The sequence below is a fragment of the Rattus rattus genome, chromosome 17, assembly GCF_011064425.1.
Source record: "Rattus rattus isolate New Zealand chromosome 17, Rrattus_CSIRO_v1, whole genome shotgun sequence".
Lineage (NCBI taxonomy): Eukaryota > Metazoa > Chordata > Mammalia > Rodentia > Muridae > Rattus > Rattus rattus.
In genome coordinates this window covers 15,593,362-15,614,135 of record NC_046170.1, presented here as the reverse complement: position 1 = coordinate 15,614,135, position 20,774 = coordinate 15,593,362, and the positions used below count along the sequence as shown (strand labels likewise).

General features: G+C 49.8%; 2 protein-coding genes across 4 annotated transcripts in view; one reads left to right on the top strand and one right to left on the bottom strand.

The window, feature by feature from the left end:
• The window catches only part of Nacc1 (nucleus accumbens associated 1), a 17,697-nt gene extending 8,193 nt beyond the window's left edge, over positions 1-9,504 (bottom strand). For 2 of the 3 annotated variants that reach the window (XM_032887743.1, XM_032887745.1), the window contains exon 1: positions 9,303-9,504. The gene's annotated coding sequence lies outside the window, so the exon portion shown is untranslated. Of the gene's footprint in view, positions 1-9,143; positions 9,259-9,302 lie in introns of those variants that run through there. The other variant, XM_032887744.1, reaches the window with a different exon arrangement.
• Trmt1 (tRNA methyltransferase 1) lies at positions 8,257-20,774 on the top strand. The gene is made up of 18 exons (XM_032887742.1): positions 8,257-8,334; positions 10,934-11,072; positions 11,334-11,610; positions 12,223-12,278; positions 12,510-12,646; positions 12,917-13,104; positions 16,323-16,438; positions 16,528-16,640; positions 17,790-17,938; positions 18,079-18,165; positions 18,238-18,307; positions 18,393-18,527; positions 18,614-18,699; positions 19,144-19,252; positions 19,352-19,428; positions 20,134-20,253; positions 20,334-20,463; positions 20,578-20,774. Exons 3-18 carry the CDS (start codon positions 11,354-11,356, stop codon positions 20,737-20,739), a joined length of 1,992 nt encoding a protein of 663 aa, XP_032743633.1. The 5' UTR covers positions 8,257-8,334; positions 10,934-11,072; positions 11,334-11,353; the 3' UTR covers positions 20,740-20,774.

Here is a 20,774-nt window from a genome sequence, read left to right as displayed (position 1 = left end):
AAAATTTGAACTTGGTGAGCACACTGTTCATCTGTAAAAATAAAAGGGATTTTTTTTTTTTTAACCGTTTTTAGACAAGTATTTACTATGTAACCCAGGTTAGTTTTGACCTTGTACTGACTCTAGCCTCAGCCTCCTCAGTATTGGGGAGCTCCAATTTTTTCTTTTCTTTTTCTGGAAACAAGGCCTCGTTATGCAGATCCAGGCTGGACTTGATCTCACACATAGAGATTGGCTTCCTCTACTCCCCAGGTGCCGGGTAAATTACCTGGCTTACTTGGTTAAGAAAATGATTCAGTTGAAGTAGAACATGCATGGAGTTCTAGCACCCAGAGGATAGACTGAGGCAGGCTTACACTATATAGTTCTGGCTGGAGCTCTTCGGTAGACCAGATTGGCTTCAAACTCAGAGACCCATCTGCCTCTGACTCCCGCATGCACTGCTACTGCTTTTTCCTTTAGTTTCTAAAAATTTATAATTACATTTACTCATGTTGTATGTTTGCCTGCAATTATTAATATATACCTCCAACATGCTTAGAGGTCAGAAGGAACTAGAGCTATGGATGGTTATTACCATGTGGATTCTGGGACTCCAACCCAACTCCAGTCTTCTGCAAGAACAAACAATTCTTTTTGAGACAGGTTTCACTGTATGGCTCTGGCTGTTCTCAAACTCAGAGATCCGCCTGCCTCTGCCTCCCAAACGTTGCAACTACAGGTGTATGTCACCACTACCCAGCACAAGCAAGTAACTCTTAATTGCAGAGCCATCCTACACACACACACACACACACACACACACACACACCCCACAGTACATGCATGACAGTCAAAACTTTATAGATAAATAGGGTCTTATCTTTGCTTCATGGAGGCCCTGTAGGGACAGAAGGACTGGAGCAGGACGATGGCATATGACTGTAGTTCCAGCTACTCAGGAAGCCGAGATGGAAGGACAGCTTGAACATAGTTCAAGATCAGCCTAGGCCACATAACTCAACCTGTTTCTAGCACTAGGTTCCTGTGAATCCGATGTCCTTTCCTGGCCTCTCTAGGCACTACAAGTACATGGTATACATACATACATGCAAGGAAACACTCATATACATTTTTAAAATAATTTATTTTATTTTTATGTGCACTGGTGTTTGGCCTGCATATATGTCTGCGTGCGGGTGACAGATTCCCTGGAACTAGAGTTACAGACAACTGTGAGGTGCCATGAGGGTGCTGGGAATTGAACTCAGGTCCTTTGGAAGAGCAGCCAGTGCTCTTAACCCCTGAGCCATCTCTCCAGCCCCCTCAACCAATCATCATTCCTATTACTTCAGGTCTAATTCCATGTCTAAAACAAGAGTGAAGCTCTGAAGAATTATCTTGGCCTCCTCGGATAGCTGACCTCAGGACAGCAAGAAATTAGGATAGAATTTCTCAAGTGGTGTCACCGAGTTTCATATTGAGTTGATTCACTGTGGAAAGGGGGCTGGCAAGTTGTTTCCTGAGAAGAGACCACTGGCTTTTGTGGAAGGTGGCCCAGGCAATACACTTGAGCCCCACCAAAGTCACAAAGGCATGGAGGGGGTTATGCCTGTGCACCACAAAACCAACCAACGGACAAACCATCCAAATAACCAACCAGCCCAGGATGATGGTGTACACCAGTAGTCACAGCAGTGGGTAGATGAAGTAGCGAACTGTGCTGGCCTGAGCTAGTCTCAAAATAACATCACAACTCCAAAGAAGAAAAACCAATCTGTAGGTTAAAATCTATTTCTAACAATTAAGCAGGGCTTTGTCAGGCACAGTGGCTCACACCTATCCTCTTGGCAAGTGCAGTCAAAAGATAAGAAGTTTGACGCCAGACTGAGCCAAAAGAGACCAAGTTTCAAAGAGGCGGGGAAGGGTGAAGGCACAAGCCTTTGGGAGGTAATTAATTCATGATGGTTCCACCTTCATGAGACACTCAAGGAAGCCTGAGTTTTTGCCCCTCCACCACTGCCCTCAGAGCCCCAGCAGACTGAAGACTGAGCCTGCAGTTCAGTCATCTTGAACTTCCAGCCTCCAGAGTGTCAACGATACACTCCTGCTGGGGCAGCTCAGGGGCAAAGCCTCTCCCTCCAACCTTAGCAGTATAGTGAGGACACGTTTCCCCATCCAGACAGTACAAAGAAAAGGCAAACATGCTATAGAAAGTAAGCATCCTGTATGGATCCTAGGCTTGGGTTTTTGCTGTTAATTCCTGCCCTAGCCTCCCACAATCAGCTGGCTTTTAATTTCTTTGGTCCTTTGTTTTTGAGACAGGGTCTCATTATATAGCTTTGGCTAGCTTAAAACTTCCTATGTAGGGGGGCTATAATGTGAATAAAAATAAATAAATCATGAAAAAAACAAAACAAAATAACAACAGCAAAAAACTCACTTCCTATATAGACCAGGCTGGCTTTGAACTTACCAAGCTCTGTCTGCCTCTGCCTCCCAAGTACCAAGTGCATTTTTTCCTCCCCACACTGAATTCATTTTCTTTCCCTCAAAGGCTGTCATTAAATTCATGGCAGGAGTAGGATGAACAGTAGCTCCCTTTCACAGTGCCTGGTAACAGCTCAGATAAGGCCATCTCATTTCCCAGTATATTTCCTGAGAAGCAATGAGCCTTCCTGACATCTGATTTAGGAGAACAGGCCAGGGAGGCAGAGACAGAGGCCTGGATCACACAGAGAACAGGCCCAAGTTTGTTCCTGAACCCTGTCCAGGAAACAGACAATGCTGAAGCATTTAGGAAGGAGGCACTCACAGATGGAAACACTAGTGCCCAGAGAAGCCACAAATGGGGCAGAGAGGAGCTAAATAGGCCAAGCCTCCCCATCCAGAAAAGGAGGGTCCTTTACCACAGGGGCTCCAAAGGTCAGCCTGACCTGGTTTTTCTCCTGCCCATACTCCTTCACCTCCTCCCTCCACGAACAGCTCTGGGAACAGGCACCCGTCTGCCACCTCTTCCTACTTGTTCCAAGTGGCCCCCGCACTCTAGCTTCTGCCTAACGGAACTTTTAGATCCGTACTGAGCCCAGCAGCCATTCTGTTTTCATGGAGCCCTGGTCTGGGTAATGCCACCAAGTCTGTTCATAAGCTGATTCTTCCAAGTCACGGTCCACTCTATGAGTGCTTTCAGACCCAAAAGGGAACAGAGAGAACAAAGATCAAATGCAGAGTCCCTGAGTTAACAATGGCATACCATGGCTGAGGGAGGATAAGTTCCACTGTGGATGGGGCACTGGAGATGATATGACGCAGGACTATGGTATCACCAAAGGGACACATTACCTCCTTAACAGGACAATGCAACGACTCCTACTTGTTTCGACACACAGTCTTCGTACATATAGGAATGCAGCCTGGCCCTGAAACCTGGCTAAGACCCCCTGCAGGTCAGAAAAGACTGTTTCTCCCATCTACCAATAAGAAAACAGAGCTCCTAGCTACCTGGAGGCTGAGGCAGAACCACTTGAGCTAGAAGTTCAAGGTTACAAAGCAAGACTATGAAAAGACAAACTTAATGAAAACAGACCTGTCTGGAGAACCCATGTTTCTTAATATAAAGAGCTCCAGTCCCTTATATAAATTGACATCCCAATACATAGAATGTGAACATAGCCTCTGGTAAGTTTTTCCCATCTGTTTTTTTTTTAATATTTATTTATTTATTTTATGTATAAGTACACTATAGCTGTCTTCAGACACACCAGAAGAAGGTATCAGAGCTCATTACAGATGGTTGTGAGCCACCATGTGGTTGCTGGGATTTGAACTCAGGACCTTGGGAAGAGCAGTCAGTGCTCTTAACTGCTGAGCCATCTCTCCAGCCCCTTCCCATCTGTTTTTGCTGCAGAGATAGAACCTAGGGTCTTTCCATACCAGCCCAGTGCTCTTCCACTGATCATAACTCTAGTGTCTCCAGACCGCAAATTACCTCTAGCTGATGTCTACTACCAAATCCAGTATTAATGCTACTACATAAGGGCTCTCAGGGCCAAGGAGATGATTCAGTGGGTAAAGCTTGCCTCTACGGCTAGTGTCCTGAGTCTGATCCCTAGAGCTCTAACGGTGGAGAGAACTGACTCCCCTAAGTTGTCCTGTGATTGATCTCCATGTCCTGCCAAATAAATTAAAATATAAAAAGTCAATACATAAATCAAAGAAGCTAGTTATATACCCTCCTAATTCCAGCATTTGGGAGGCCAAGGCAGGAGAATGATTAGTTCAAGGTTGGTCTGGACTACGTAAGTGAAACAAGATCTTGTCTCAAAACCAGGAGCCATAACACTGTTTTTTAGGGGATAAGGGAAAGAAACAAAAGTCTGTTCAGGACAGGGGGTGTGCCCAGCAGGCACAGGCTCTGGATTCAATCCCTAAAACCACAAAAAGTAAGCCAAGTATGTCCGTGTTCAACATGGACACACACAGTTTCTCAATAGTTTTAATTTATGGTGAAGTATGGAGATGCGGAACCTGGAACTAGAGGTCTTTCTGCATCCCCAAAAAGACTTGCCACTGGTGATGCAGAGTATCAATGGCCCGACATCGGGCTAGAAAACAGATTAACATACAGCTTGGTGACATGGCTTAATGTCTTGCTGCTAAGCCTAGCAACCTGACTGTGATCCCCAGAACCCACAGGGCGGAGATAACCAACCCTCACAACTCACCCCCCCCCAATAAATACATAAATATTTTAAGGGAAAAAAAAGGGCCAACACAGCAACCTCAGTTCTTGGCTGACATCCACCACCACCACCAGCTATCACTGGTCCTGTCACTCGGGCACCTTCCTGTCTATCACCTTATGCCTTTCACTCTATTCTGGAACCTGTACTGTTACAGGGATTACCTGTCTGGCAATCGTCCCTAAGAGCTCTTCAGTGCCTTCACAACCCAGCTTCATCACATAGTTGGCAGGATTCTTCCATAATCCCCTCAAACCAGATACCAGGTATCAGAACACAGTACCAATGTCATTTACATACCAGGCCCTTCTTTTGCTGTTGACAGAGTCTCACTCTATTGCTTTGGACTCACTGCCTCGCTACCAGCTCAACTCTTGTCGGTGGGAAGCTACCCTAGATAACTGTCTCGGGCTAATGAGCAATCCTAGTTACCTGGAAGCCTCTACCCCCACCCGACAAACTGCAGGTCAGGTATGTCCTTATCAGACAGGCAAACTGGGGAGTAAGAGCTCTAGCCAGCGTCCTGGGGCACCTGATTCTGTCCCATCATAATGGTCACTCACCTTAAACTCTTCTGCTCTACTCAGAGAACACCAAGGTCCCCCAAGTTCTAACTTTTATACCTCTGCTGAGGGTGCACAGAGGAGAGCAAAGAGGGCAAGCATCTTTGAAGTACAACCTGTGATATGTTACTTCTCATCTGCCTGCTTCTCTCTCCCAACCCTACCCACCCATAGAAGGGACAATGCACTCCTGGGAAGACATCACTGGCAAACAGGTCACTTACTGCAGACTTCAAAGAGGGTTATGCTGAAAGACTGCTTCAGTTCTATGAAGTGTCAGATAGTGATGACCATGTAGGGCTGGTCAGTCAGTCATGGGTTTGAATGAGCTCAGACACAGAGAGTTCCAAGTGATCCTGGGGTGGGAGCCTGAGTATGGAGGAAGGGAATATCCAGGAAGGGGACACACTGCCTAAGCACTGCCTCAAGCTCAGCTCAGTTATGTAGCTGGGCAGTCAGGGGCTGCATCCCAAGCTCTGGCCATGAACCCGTGGTTCAGAGCTCATTGGCCAGCCTTCTGATGGACCCTGTGCAGACCAAATGCAGGCTGAAGAAAGCCCAGTTCATGAACCTGAGGTGGGTTTTGGAGGACAGACTTTTAAGATACTCTGAGGGGCTGGAGAGATGGCTCAGTGGTTAAGAGCACTGGCTGCTCTTCCAGAGGTTCTGTGTTCGAATCCCAGCAACCACATGGTGGCTCACAACCATCTGTAATGGGATCTGATGTCCTTTTCTGGTGTGTATATAATAAATGGAAAAAAAAAAAAAAGACACTCTGAGCTGGTTGATGATGGTGCATGCCTTTAATTCTAGAACTTGGAAGGCAGAGACAAGTTGATCTCTTGAGTTCAAGGCCAGCCGGGAGTTCTAGGACAGTCAGGGCTACACAGAGAAACCCTGTCTGAGAAACAAAACAAAACAAAACAAAACAAAAAAGAAGAGTGATTCTGGATTTAAGTCAAGGGATCTGAACTTTGCCTGGGGATGCTAGGGAGACCCCTGAGACCTCCTCTGACTGTGTTCTTTCTTATGGACAGCATGAAAGACCTCTGCTCCACACCAGAGTCATCCCTCACTCTTCTCTCACAAAGGCAAATAGTTTTTGGTAACTCAGCAGGAGCCTGGCACACACTCAATAAAAGCTCTCAATGTGTTGTCCTCAGCCAGAAAACTCGCACCCCCCAACTTATTATTCAGATCATGGCTAGTCTCTACCCAATGGAACCCTCCCTGCCCCCACACCACTGACCATCTCATCCTGCTATACCATCTTCATTAACAGAGCAGCTAGATTCTCTGTACCTCTGGGGACCATTTCTTTGTTTAAGTTTGGTCACCATCTGAACAGAAACTGCAGAGTCTGCTGAATGTTACTCAGCTGCTGCTGCTTCACGGGAGTGGGGCACAAAGCACCGGAAGCAAACTGACCACTTTAGCCTGAGGCTAGGTTTGCCTCAGGTGCTCACTGAGAGCAGATAGGACCAGTGAGTGCATCTTCTGTTCTAGCTGAGGTGGAGGTGCCACCTGACCATTTCTGCCCTCATACTTCAGGGCCAACTCCTACCAGTTTTGCATTCCAGCTGTAACTAGTTGACACCATCTGTCCTGGATACGCCACTCAGCTAAGGCCTGGGAGCAGCCAGTTTATGACGCACCAGCAGCAACCCTTGGTTCACATGCAGGGATCAGTCTCCATGCATCGACAGCAAAAGCACAAAGTTGCAGCAGCAGCAGCCAGTGGTGAGAGTAAGGCAATTATAAAGATTGAGGTGGAATCAGTCCAACTGACAGAGACAGCTCCTGATGGGCAGGAGTGGAGAGAACAATCTGAAAGCACCAAGTTCTCTAACACAGGATGCTGGACCAGTCCTCAGCCCCCTCCCCCATCAAAAGACCAGGATAGGGGGCACAGCCCAGGCAGCTGGTAGTGTTCTAGAAACTCCAAGGATACAAGGGAAAAGGGAGACCCAAGAAAGTCATCATTAAACCCAGGATTGCCTAATACCAGCCACCCAGAGGTCTGCAACTGACTCTGGCACTGAGGATGTCCAATCAAAGTGTGGTGCCTCATTTCTGTATAATCCCTGCATTGGGATGAAGGACGAAAAGGCCATAGTTCAAGACTAGCTTAGGCCACAGTAAGTTCAAGGTCAGCCTGAGCTAGACTAACATCAGCAACCAAAAAACAAATACTAAGACGAAAACCTTACCCTTCTCTCCCTCTCCCTCTCCCACACACACACACACACTCACGGTTAACACTGCAATTAGTCCAGAGCTGGAGTAGTGTGCTAAGAAACCAAAGTGAGAACAAAGCCCAGGCGAAGCAAATCTCACTCCCAAACCACTAACACCCACTTTTATAACCACTTCCTGTAGCAGGACAACACTTCCATGCCCCCCATGCCCCTGGCTCCCAAATGCAGAATGGAAGAGAAGGTATGAGCAGGCCCAGGATGAAAAAGCCCACACACTGTTCCTTGGAACTCCAGGGGAACTCCTGCAGAGGGATTGACTTGAGTCAGTCCAGGGAGCCCAGGAACGACAGGTCCAAGAAGAGCCCAACAAGGAATCGGAACTGCAGGAATTTCTCCGCTGATGCGCAAGGAGGGTGAACTTGATTTACTAGGCATAGGCCACAATCTAGTCACATGACCAGAGAAAGCCCCGCCCCGAACCCCAGCTTCTTTCTCTAAAGAGAAAGCCAAAGACCCAGCGGTGGGGAGCAATCAATGGGCTTACTGGCTACACGCTTAGCACACAACCTGACCTAGAAGGAGCATCAAAGGAGGGAGGGTCAGCCCTGGGATCAGGAGACCCCAAGGCATAAGTCAGGATGTGTGGGTACCTGTTTTGTCTCAAAGACACAACAGAGCTTCAGGCACTCACCATCCCAATTTTTATCTCCCAGGAGGAGACAGAATTCAGGCCCAAGCAGCAGGGAGAGCTAGGGCGAATAGCAAAGCTGTGAGGTCTCATCTTCTAGACTTGAGCCCCCAGGTTCCGGCGCCAGAAGGCAGAGAGCGAATTCAGGACTCTAAAATACTCAGGTAATCTCTGCTGGGCTGCCTCCATGCTGGGTGGGTGGGGTAGGGGGGTGGGGTGAGCAGGGGCCATCCACACAGAAAACAAGCTGTTTGAACTAGGTATCCGGTGCAGCCCACACTAACTCCCACCTACCCGCTGGCCTGTCTTTGCTAGCAGTTGGCCAAGGTTTCAGAGAAGAGGCGTGGGAAAGAGGAAACCCCCTAGTTCTGACCCCTAAGCAAACACATGGAGGTGTGGGGGGCAGATCCCTCAGCTCACGATAGGTTTTCCTAACCTGCCCCCACATCCTAGCCCATAGGCCCTGTGCCGCCACCAAACTCCCAACACTCCTATCGTAGTGCCCAGCCTTACCTGGTGCCCTCCGGTTGTAGTTCACCCCCACATCTATGGTCTCTGACCTCGTGCGACCCCCTGCAAACATCCCAAGACTCTCCAACCCGCCCCCACTCGAGCAAGCTCCGCCCACCCCCACCAAATCTCACTTCCCGGGCTTTTCCTCACCGCCCCCCAAGGCCTGTAATCTGACCCGCCCACCCCCTCCCCAGCGCTCCCTACCTGCAAGCACCGGCCCTCCCGCTCCCCTCCAGGCCTTTTCCCTCGAGCGGCCCAGCCCTCCCCCTCACGCCTAGGCCAGCCAGAGGCCTCCCCTCCCCCCTCTGGCCTCGTCTGCCGCCTCCACACAATTACCCCCTCCGGCCCTGCGACTTCAAGGATCCCTCGACCCGCGCCTCCCTCGGGCGGCCTTCAAGTCCCGCGAGCCCGGCCCGGGGCTGGACGCTGTAGGCCGCCAGCTGATATCTGACCATCTCACCCTCGCTCTCCCGCCTCTGTCAGCGCCGCGGGCTCGGCTTCTCGTTCCCAGCAGGGCGCCCCGAGGCCTCCCCTCTCGGCCCTCGGCCGGAACCTCGGATGTCCTCGGGCCGCCCCGGCGGGAGGAGGCCGGAATTGGGCCTGGGGCGGGCCATCTCACCTGCGCTGTGGCCGCGCTCCGGGGCCTCCGGGCGGGCTCCGCAGCGGCAGCTGGGGCCGGGCCTGGGCCCGGGGCGCGCCCCCCTGCGCCTCGGCCTCGGCCTCCGCCTCTGCGGCCTCCGCGGCCTCCGCCTCAGCAGCAGTGGTAGCCGCGGCGGCCATTCATTGTGGGCCAGGCCGCCCCAGCCGAGCGCCGAGGAAGCGCACGGCGCTGCCGGCAGGGAGGAAACGGCCTCGGCCCCGCCCCTTAGGCAAGCTTAGCTGCGCTTCGAGCACTTTAGTTTTCACCCGCTTCTTCCTCAGGGGTCTCAGTTCTGTAGGTGGTCTAATTGAGTGACTGTGGGACCGGTTGCTCTATATTTTCGAACTTCAGCTTCTTGTAAAATGAGAACGACGACTGTTGTTTCAGCCAGTTTAGGCTCTTTGTGGAAATGAGGTTTCAAGGAGTGAGCTGAGGAAATTCGATTAAGATCACAGGAAAATGAACGCGAAGATTTAAATTTATGCTCAAGAGGTCAATAAAGCGAAGACTTAGGGTGCTTACGCGATGTCAAGTTCTGTTAGCATTTTGCACTAACTTGGATAATTACACGTCTTATAACTGTTAGGTCTGACTAGTTTTTGGATGGGTTAGCAGAGTCAAGAACAGAGTGCTTGTGGACTGGGTTAAGAGTGTGTATTGATTGCTCTTGTATAGCGCGTTCAGGTCCCAGCATTCATTTCAGGTGGTTCACAGTTCTAGAGGATCCGTCACCTTTTTGCTCTTTGGGGACGTACACACAAGTGCACATCGAAATAAGAGTAAAATAAATTTAGAACAAAACAAGTACGATTGTGCCTGGTAGAAATGCCTGAAATATCTCACCATCTAGGAGACTGAGGCTGGAAACTCCGGAGAGTTCGAATCCGCCGTGGGCTATATAGCTCCAGGACAACCTGGATTGAGTGCCCTCTACCCCCAATTAAGAGATAACACATAGCAAGGCAAGCTAAAATCCCAGGTCAAGCACACATCCCAGATCCTCACATTTTCCTTCTTGCATATAGTAGGCCAACGCTCATTAGGTTTACTGTCTGAGTGGCTTCTCTGCACACTTCCCAGGCATTCGGTTATTTAATCTTTGCTTTTGGCAGTTAAGACTCCTATTTAGGGCTAGAGAGATGGCTCAGAGGTTAAGAGCACTGACTGCTCTTCCAGAGGTCCTGAGTTCAAATCCCAGCAACCACATTGTGGTTCACAACCATCTGTAATGGGATCTGATGCCCTCTTCTGGTGTATCCAAAACAGTGTTCTCACATACACCAAATAAATAAATAAATAAATAAATAAATAAATAAATAAATCCCCTATTTAACAGATCAGGGAATAAAGAGCCTTACATTTTAAGTAACTTGCCCAGAGTACGTGATGGGACTCAGCTTGAAAGCCAGCGAATACTATTCTAGAGCCTGAGATAACCTACAAGGTGCACACAGGAGACACCTAAAGGTGCCAAGTTTCTCCGTTTTTTGCCCTGAACTAAACTAATGAAACTCCCTTATAGAAGAGTTGTATAATTGGAAACCACTTGTGTAGCGTAACCTCCACGCTTCCTTTCCTAGAAGAATCTTGTTCCTAGTCGCCCACTGTAGGTTGCGTCTCTAATTGGTCAGCTATTGTCACGTGACCGACCCGCCCTCTTTGCCAAGATGGCGGCTCCCAGGCCCTAATGCGAGAGGCGTGCACCGCGACTCCTTGGATCCTGTGAGCCGAAGGCAGAAGCGTGTCCGGGTGTGTGTGCGTGTTGGGAAATCTGCACCGCGGGCCATGTGTGTGTGTGTCTGTGTGTCTGTGCGTTTGTGTCTGTGTGTGTGTCTGTGTGTGTTAGGAAATCTGCGCCGCGGGCCTTAGGGTCTAGTGCCCTCGGAAACGCAGGGTGTTATCGAGGCCACTGGATTTAAGTTTCTATTTTATAGATATGCAGGCCACCGACGCCCAAAAATACAGCCCTCTGACCTCCCTATGCCCTTCCCCTTCTCTCGAAAACAGTAGGCGGGTTGAGGCGCCCGCGGATGTCCCTCGCGAGGACGATCCTGTGGCTAAGCCGCTCTCTCCGTCCGGCCCGCAGTCTCTGTAGAGCTCAGTTCATTGAACGGAAGGCCCAGGAGCCTCCCTCACCACCAACGATGGAGAACGGCACACGGTCCTGTGAAGAGCGCCCACCCGCGGCCCCAGTCGCGACTGTCACCGAGGGCGCCGCCAGAATCTCCTTCCCCAGTGCCAACGAGGTTTTCTACAACCCGGTGCAGGAGTTCAACCGGGACCTAACGTGAGCAAGGGTCGCGGGTCAACTAGGCCAAGGGGAGTGGGTCAATTAGGTAGAGGATAGTACGAGACTATTAGTCCGGGACGGGGCACTTGAAAGAAGAGAAAAGTTGGTAGGGAGGAGTCAGCGTTAATCAAAGGCCTGCATCTTGAAAGATGAAGGCACGCATCAGATTTTTATAGTAAGGGTCAGGACTATGCATTCCTTTTAGGGTCCTCTGGTGTTCAAGGAGGTGACTCCCCTTTTCTCTTTACAATGTGGTCTTGGACTTTGACTTCCCAGAGTTGATTACTGTAATTGTAGTCACACAGACTTGTTAGTCTTCTACAAGTCAAATTTCACATCAGTTTACATACTTTGAATTGAGGGGCTGAGGGGAACTTTGCAAAGGTCACCTTCAGGTTTTCTGGGTTTAACTAAAGAGAGAGCAGTTAGCATCTTAGTCTTTGAGGTGGAATTTCTCTTTATTAGAACTTGGGGCAGTAGGGAAGGGACTAGGGAACGACAATAACCTTTTCCACTGCCAAAGAGAGGACTGAAGACCTAGGCCACAGCTAAGGAGCTGGCATAAAAGAGTTTACAAGCTGACCATCCCCCTACCATCCCCTCCTCCAGGTGTGCTGTGATCACAGAATTTGCTCGAATTCATCTTGGGGCCAAGGGAATCCAGAGTGAGTGGAGTTTCAGGCCTAGGGGCACACATAAAATTCACTCCCCCCTTTACCCATCCCTCATTAGGCTCCTGAAAACTCTAGGCGCTTTGCTCCTTCTGCCTTTCTCCTGGGGGTTCAGGGAAAGATTTCCCTGCATGAATCACCAGGATTTTGACCATTTTAAAAGTTATGGTGAAGTTTCTTAAAAGGAGCATTGATAGTCTCTGGTTTTTGCCTGGGTGAGTACAGTCAAGGTCCCAGGAGAGAAGGACTTGCAGAAAATAGCTGTGGACTTGTCTGATCAAGAGAAGGAAACAGCTGGACAGAATGAAAACCTGGCCCCAGGAGACCAGCCTCGGACAGCTGCAGTGGGTGAGATCTGTCAGGTAGGGGCCTCAGAAAGAGGTGGCCACTTGTGGGTCTGGGTGAGAGGAAGAAGCTGGGGGGCTCTAGAAGGTGTTTGTGGGAGATCCACAAAAGCCCAGAAAAATATAGAGACCTGGACATCAGTCAAAGCACATGCCACAAAACTCTTTAAGACCAGAGTTTGATCCCCAGAATCCATGGTGGAAGGAGAGAACTGACTCAATTGTAAATGAGTCATTTACAATTTTAAACATAAAGAACTAAGGCACGTCTTTGCTTGCTTCCCAAAGGAAGGTCTACGAGTGCTGGAAGGCCTGGCAGCTTCTGGTCTGCGCTCCATTCGATTTGCCCTAGAGGTTCCAGGCCTACAGTCTGTGGTTGCCAATGATGCCTCTGCCCGGGCCGTAGAGCTTATGCACAGAAATGTGGAGCTCAATGGTGTGGCACATCTTGTACAGCCCAACCAGGCAGATGCCCGGTAGGTTCATTGGCCATTGTCACTGGTGGGTTGGTACTGGAGATGGAACCCAGGCCTTTGTGCATGCTAAGCAATGGCCAAGCCACATCTCCAGCTCCAAGTAGATTTTAGGCAGGCCTGCCTAGGGACTTCAACGGACAACTTGGAGTGAGGCTCCCTGGGGACTAATCCTAGCCCTGTTTAGTCTCCAAGTATGACCTTAGGTTAGGCCATTGAACTCTTAATTTCCTTGTTTGTGAAAGAATAGTGATTTTATAGGGGTTATACAGTTCTGTTTTTCTAGTTTTTATTTTGTCTAATTTTATTTATCTGCTTGAGGACCATCAGTAGGTCTTCAGGCTTGTGTTGAAGGCACTTTCATCCACCAAGCCATCTGGATAATCTTTTGAGAGCATCCTGTAGCCGAGAATAGTCTAGAACTTTGTGACTGAAGGTGACCCTGAATTTTTTTTTTCTTTTTTTTTTTTTCCGGATCTGGGGACCGAACCCAGGGCCTTGTGGTTGCTAGGCAAGCGCTCTACCACTGAGCTAAATCCCCAACCCCCGAATTTTTGTTTAACATTTAAAAATAGAGTTTCAGGGATCTGGAGAGATGGCTCAGCAGTTAAGAGCACTGACTGCTCAGTTCTGAGTTCAATTCCCAGCAATCACTTGGTGGCTCACTGTCATGGGATCCAATGTCCTCTTCTAGAGTGTCTGAAGACAGCTATAGTGTACTCATATACGTAAAATAAATCTTTAAGAAAAATAGATTTTTATGTGTATGAGCGTTTAGCCTACACATGTGTGCTGGTGCCCTTCCAGGCCAGAAGAAGGTGTCAGACACCCTGAAAAGGGCATTACAGTTAGTTGCGAGTCATGTAGGTGAAATGTGGACCCCATGAACTCAGAACCCTTACAAGAGCAGCTCATGCTCTTAGCTGGTGAGCCAATTCTCTGGCCTTTTTACATTTTTAAATTATGTCGTACTCCCGTGTGTGTGTGCTTGCGTGTGTGCATGCATGCGTGTGTTTATTGAGAGGACAATTTATAGGAGTCACTTCTGTCCTTTCACATGTGGGTCCAGGGATTAAATATGTAGCCCTGGCTGGCCTGAAACTCTCTGTAATTTGCCTCCCAAGTGCTGGGTTATTAGCACACCTGGTTGTGACCACGAACATTTCTGACACTTAAGTCTTTACCTGACATGTGCTACCATGCCTGGTTTATTCAGTAATAGAGATCAGATGGCCTAGAGGTAGGCCCTCTGCCAACTGAACCTGCATCCCCAGCACACACAGCCCGCCTTTTTGTAAGATGCAGTCTCATGCACTTCATGCTGGCCTCTCCTTAACTCTATGGATGTGACCTTGAACTACTGATCCCAGCCTCCACCTTTGTGCTGGGACTTTAGGCTTGATTACAGGATTCCCGGTTTTTGTTTGTTTTTCTGTTTTTTTTGAGACAGGTTTGCTTTGTCTGCTATTGCTCTCCTGGGACTAGATTGTAGATAGGCTGGCCTCGAATTCACACAGAACCACTTGCCTCTAGTGCTGAGAGTAAAGGCGTGTGCCACCACTGCCCAGCGTCAGTTTTTTCAATTTTTATTATATTTATTTATTTATTTATTTGGGGGGGGGTTCTTTTTTTCGGAGCTGGGGACTGAACCCAGGGCCTTGCACTTCCTAGGCAAGCGCTCTACCACTGAGCTAAATCCCCAACCCCTCAATTTTTATTTTTTTTGAGACAGGGTCTTACCTTGTGGCCCTTGATGGTCTAGAAATCCTAGAGATCCAATTGCCTCTGCCTTCCCAGTGCTGGGATTAAAGGTGTGAGTTACCACACAGGCCCTTAGCAGCCTTCTTAAGTAACAGAAGTGGATAGCCCAAACTTTATACAGCAGTGCTGTTTAATGATGAGGAATGTATCGATCTATACGGACTTTGTTTTTTTTTTTTTAAGATTTACTCATTTATTATATATAAGTACACGGTAGCTGTCTTCAGACACACCAGAAGAGGGCATCGGATCTCTTTACAGATGGTTGTGAGCCACCATGTGGTTGCTGGGAATTGAACTCAGGACCTCTGGAAGAGCAGTCGGGGCTCTTAACCGCTGAGCCATCTCTCCAGCTCCGGACTTTGTTTTGACACATGGTCTGACCAATTTGAACTCATGGTTTCCTTCAACCTTCGACATAGTTGATTTCCAATATTTATATTATGGGTAGGACTATTTTGCCCGTATGTGTGAACAACACATAAGTCTGAGGAGGTCAGAGGGGCCCAATGCACCGACGCACAGACATATATGCAGGTCAAGCACCTGCACACATAAATAAGTCACTTTTTAAATGTCAGCAGATGAGAGAAGCTGACTGCTGTTGGTCGGCCTGGCCTCCCCTGGAGTACACGGATGCATGTGTCACTGAACCTGGTTCTAGTCAGTAGGCCTTCTGTTGCTGTCTCTATGGGGGTGGAGGTCGTATGTGTTACTGCAGGCAGAGGAGCAACTGGTGAGAATTGTTTCCCTCCCACTGTGTGGGATCTGGAGAGCAAACTAACTTTGTCCAATCTAGTGATAGATCCCTTTATCCACTGAGCCATCCCATCAACCCTGTTTGAAATTTTTGATTGGGGTTGGGGATTTGGCTCAGTGTGGGTTCGGTCCCCAGCTCCGAAAAAAAAAGAATAGGAAAAAAAAAAAGAAATTTTTGATTATGCATCTTATGTTCTCGAGTGTGTGCCTCTGTGTTCATGCGTGTGCGAAAACCTGCGCAAGAGGGGAAGGGAGGCAGCACACAACACAAACACATGAAGAGGTCAGAAGAGGATGTCCAAAGTAGTAGTGCTGAGTCATCTCAGCGTGGGTGCTGAGTCATCTCAGCGTGGGTGCTGAGTGCATACTTGGGTCTTTTGTGAGAGAAGCGTTTTCTCTTAACCACTAAGCCCCCTGCACCAGCCCCTGCTGCTTGACTTCTTTATGACTACAAGGGCTGAGGGAATGGTCCTATTATTTTGGCTGTTGTTTGTCAGGGTTATAGGTGGGGTGACTGAGTCCTTTGTAAAACACTTGCCTAGCATGCATGAGACTCAGGGTTCCATCCGTGTGACTAAACTATAAAATAAAATGCCAAATGGCTTAGCTAGCTTCAAGTTCAAGGGCAAAACGACTGTGTCATAGGGAATGAAGCCGGGGTCTAGTTTAAGAGGCTGAGAACTTGGACCCCTCACACCTAGGATGCTGATGTACCAACACCAAAAGGCACCTGAGCGTTTTGATGTCATTGACCTGGACCCATATGGCAGCCCTGCCCCCTTCCTGGATGCAGCTGTGCAGGCTGTGAGTGATGGAGGTGAGGCTGGCCCTTAGCTTCGGGAACACCCAATCAGGTGTTGGGGCAGGGTGTTTGGAGGGTCATCACTGCCCAGCCCTTCCCCACAGGACTTCTGTGTGTTACCTGCACGGACATGGCAGTATTGGCAGGCAACAGCGGAGAGACGTGCTACAGCAAGTATGGGGCCATGGCCCTCAAGAGCCGAGCGTGCCATGAAATGGTGAGACTCCCCCCAAGCTGGCCTGGGGGTGGGGAATAGGCTGTGAGCATTCCTACCCTGGCCTTTGAGCAGACCTTGTTTTCTTTTTCCTTCTTTTTTTTTTTTTTTAAAGGTTTATTTATTTTATGTGTACACTGTAGCTGTCTTCATGCACACCAGAAGAGGGCGTCAGATCTCATTATGGATGGTTGTGAGCCACCATGTGGTTGCTGGGAATTGAACTCAGGTCCTCTGGAAGAGCAGTCAGTGCTCTTAACCGCTGAGCCATCTCTCCAGCCCCCTTTTTCTTTTTTTAAATGTTTATGTTTTCAGACACACCAGAAGAGGGCATCTGATCTCATTACAGATGGTTGTGAAACCCCATGTGGTTGCTGGGATTTGAACTCAGGACCTTTAGAAGAGTAGTCAGTGCTCTTAACCACTGAGCCATCTCTCCAGCCCTGAGCATACCTTTCTGTACTGATGGCCTGCTCAGTGCCCTCAGATGGCCAGAAATGGCCCATTCCAAGCTGTGATGTGACTGGCAAACTGATCTTTGACATCCTTGTTCAGTGGGAAGTAATTTTTTTTCTAGCATTCTATATAGTGTATCCTAATTTTAAAAAGTAGTTTTGCTTGGTATGGTGGTGCATGCCAGCATTTGGGAGGCAGAGTCAGGTGGATCTCTTATTCCAGGACAGCCAAGGGTACATAGTGAAACCCTGTCTCCAAAAAAAAGCTTTAATATGTATGTATATGTATGTGTGTGCGTGCTTTTTTAGGGAAGCACGTGTGCCGTAGTAAAGTTAGGACAGCTTCCTGGAGTTCATTCTTTTCTCCCACCATTTGTATCCAGGATCGGTCTTACTGGTGGGTGCCTTTACCCACTGAGCCATCTTACTACCCCAAAATGAGGATACAGAGTATTCCAAGCAGGAATCTGCTGTGTGACCTCTCATGCACTGAATTACAAAGCACTCAGAAGAAAACTAGGTTTTCATATTACACCTGGGAATGGATATTGTGCGTGCAAGGTGCTTTACCACCGAGCAACATCCCCAGTACAAGAAGCCCTGCTGTTGAAGGTTTGAGACAGGCCTTCTTGTAGCCTAGGCCGGCCTCGAATTTGCTATGTACCTTCCTGGCGCTAATGCCCATCTCTGCCGCCAGGCCCTGAGAATCGTGCTGCACAGCCTGGACCTGCATGCCAACTGCTACCAGCGGTACATCGTGCCACTGCTCAGTATCAGTGCCGACTTCTACGTCCGGGTCTTTGTCCGCATCTTCACAGGCCAGGCCAAGGTGAAGTCCTCAGCCAGGTAAGCCCGCAGGAAGGGAACCTGATGAGGTGATGGAGGAGGGGGACCTTGGTGTCTGAAAAGGGACTGAGTCAGTCTAGGGAATGGTTGGGTTGTAGTGATCACATCAGGAACTCATGGCCTTTCCTGGGCTCCCACAGCAAGCAGGCCCTGGTGTTCCAGTGTGTGGGTTGTGGAGCCTTTTACCTGCAACGCCTTGGCAAAGCATCTGGAGACCCTGGTGGCAGGTGAGCAAGGGAATTTTGGGTTATAATGAGGGATGTCCTCGGCCCCATCCCTCCAACTGCCTCTCCTTGCAGGGTCAAGTTCTCTGCAGCCTGTGGTCCTCCAGTGTCCCCTGAGTGTGAGCACTGTGGACAGAGACACCAGGTGGGCCCAGGTCAGGGGCAGTGGGCCAGGGTCCTGGAGCTTACACATTCATGCCTTTGCTCAGCTGTACCCCTGGTGTCCCCAGCTGGGGGGCCCCATGTGGGCAGAGCCCATCCACGACCTGGACTTCGTGGGCCAAGTTCTTGAGGCAGTGACCACTAATCCTGGCCGCTTCCACACTTCCACAAGGATCCAAGGTGTCCTTAGTGTTGTTACTGAGGTATGAGCTGGACCTACACAGGGAGAGGGAACCCGTGTACCCGCCTTTGTGCCAGCACTCCATGCCGCTCCATCCTTACCTCTCAGGAACTTCCTGATGTCCCTCTCTACTACACACTGGACCAACTGAGCAGCACTGTCCACTGCAACACACCCCGCCTGCTGCAGCTTCGGTGAGAGCCCCTGGGGGCAGCTCAGGCTGTCAGTCTGCTGTGTGCGTAGGGCAGAGCGGAGAGGTCATGGTCCCACCAGCAGGTGCTTTGTGTTTTAATTTTATCTGCACGTGTTTTGCCTGCACATGTGTAAGTACACTGTCTGCATGCAGTACCTGAAGAGGCCAGAAGGTGTCAGATTCCCCAGAACTGGAGTTAACAGGATTGTAAACTGCGGTGTAGATGCTGGGTTCCAAAACCCAGAGTCCTCTGCAAGAGCAGCAAGTGGTCTTAACCACCGAGTTATCTCTCCAGCCTCCAGAAGGTGGTTTTGATGTCACAGTCTGCAACGTGAGTTGCTGTGAAGAAAACAATTATGCCATTCCACAGGACCTGGCTTGTGCCCACCTGGGTCAGCCTATGCTTTGGGGTCTAGCCTCCTCTTTGGGGTCTCTGTGCACCCAGGTCAGCTCTCCTCCATGCTGGTTTCCGAGTCTCTCTCTCTCATGCCTGTAAGAATGCAGTGAAGACAGATGCTCCCCCTGAAGCTCTCTGGGACATCATGCGTTGTTGGGTGAGAGCAGGCGACCCCTTGGTTCAAGGCAGGAGGGCCAGGAAGGGGTGGCAGCTCGGTTGCTCCTTGACCTTAACATCTCCTGACCTCTGTGCCCAGGAGAAGCAGTGTCCAGTGAAACGGGAGCGGCTATCTGAAAGCAGTCCAGCATTCCGAATTCTTGCTGTGGAGCCCAGGTATGAACAGATATGCAAGGGAACAGGCTACCCCAGAAGTGTAGCAGGCACGTGTGTGCTGATGTCAGACGCTGTTATTGGGAAATCCGGAACCTCTTCTACCTTGATTCACCCTGTGCCCTTCCCCACCCTTTTGCACCATCTGTGGTTTAGCCATACATCCATGTGAGTATCTGGGTCACATTAGAGTACAGAACCCTCCATGGCTGGCTCTTTCTTCAGTAGCAGCCTGAGCTCAGCACACAGGCTGTCCCATCTTGCCCCTTTGCCTGGGCCCTTCTCTGTCACCTCAGAGAAGCCTTCTGGACTGGACCACTCTGTCAAGCATTGCAGCCTAACTATGTCTTTTACCAAAACAATTATTGAGTGGCATGTTCTAACAACAGGGTTTTATTATTTCATTTCTTTATAGTTCTGGGGCTAGAACTTAAGCCTCACAGGCTGGGCCAGCTTCCTACCTGAGCCACACCCTAGCCACACCCCTAGCCCTAGTGATTTGTCTGCTTGCTTGTCTGTCTCAGGCTGCAAGAGCAGCGCCACTGGAGCAGCTCCAGGCCGCTGTGTCGGGAACTTAGGTGTTAGTGCACAAAGGGAAGAGCTCTGGGCCTGGCAGACCTGTGGTGCTGCCTCAGGGTGGGCAGGTTCTGGGGCTGTCTATGTTCAGCCTGCATGGCCGCTGCCTCCAGCCTCCACCCATTTGTCCAGGCTGAAGGCCAACTTCAACATCCGGGAAGATGCCAACCCCAGCTCCCGCCAGCGAGGACTTAAGCGCTTCCAGGCCAATCCAGAAGCCAACTGGGGTCCCCGGCCCCGTGCCCGGCCAGGGTGAGTGGTAATGTTGTAGAAGTGAGGGTTTTCTAGGGCTGGGCAAAGAAAGGTGGGGTATCAGCCCCACCTCTGCACAGGGGCAAGGCAGCGAGTGAAGGTCTGGCAGAGAGGCGGAGGCTGCTGCAGAATAAGCGGAAGGAGCCAGCTGAGGACCCAGCCCAGCGCGCCGCTCGCCTCAAGACATTCCCCTGCAAACGATTCAAAGAGGTGATTCTCCTTCCACCCTCCCTGCCACAGGGCACTGCTGAGGCCAGGGACTGAGGAAAGAAACCCAGCCCTGTGCTCACAGCCTAGAGTTTCACACCCCTGTTCTCTCACCAGGGTACCTGTCAACTAGGAGACCAGTGCTGCTATTCACACAGCCCTGCAGCTCCTGTGGCCTCTGGTGATATCCCCATCACAGACTGTCCAGAGACTACCACCAAGCTCTCCCCTGAACCAGAGGCTGCTCATGGGAGCATTCCTGGGCCAGGTGTAGACTGAGACAATAAAGAGCTGTAACCTGCTGGTTGTCATTT

Excerpts from the sequence above, each read along its gene's own strand:
- Trmt1 (XM_032887742.1), top strand. The coding sequence starts at position 11,354 with ATGTCCCTCGCGAGGACGATCCTGTGGCTAAGCCGCTCTCTCCGTCCG. Across the intron at positions 12,279-12,509 it reads TGGGGCCAAGGGAATCCAGA|TCAAGGTCCCAGGAGAGAAG; the intron begins GTGAGTGGAGTT and ends GGGTGAGTACAG. Across the intron at positions 19,429-20,133 it reads ATTCTTGCTGTGGAGCCCAG|GCTGAAGGCCAACTTCAACA; the intron begins GTATGAACAGAT and ends CCATTTGTCCAG.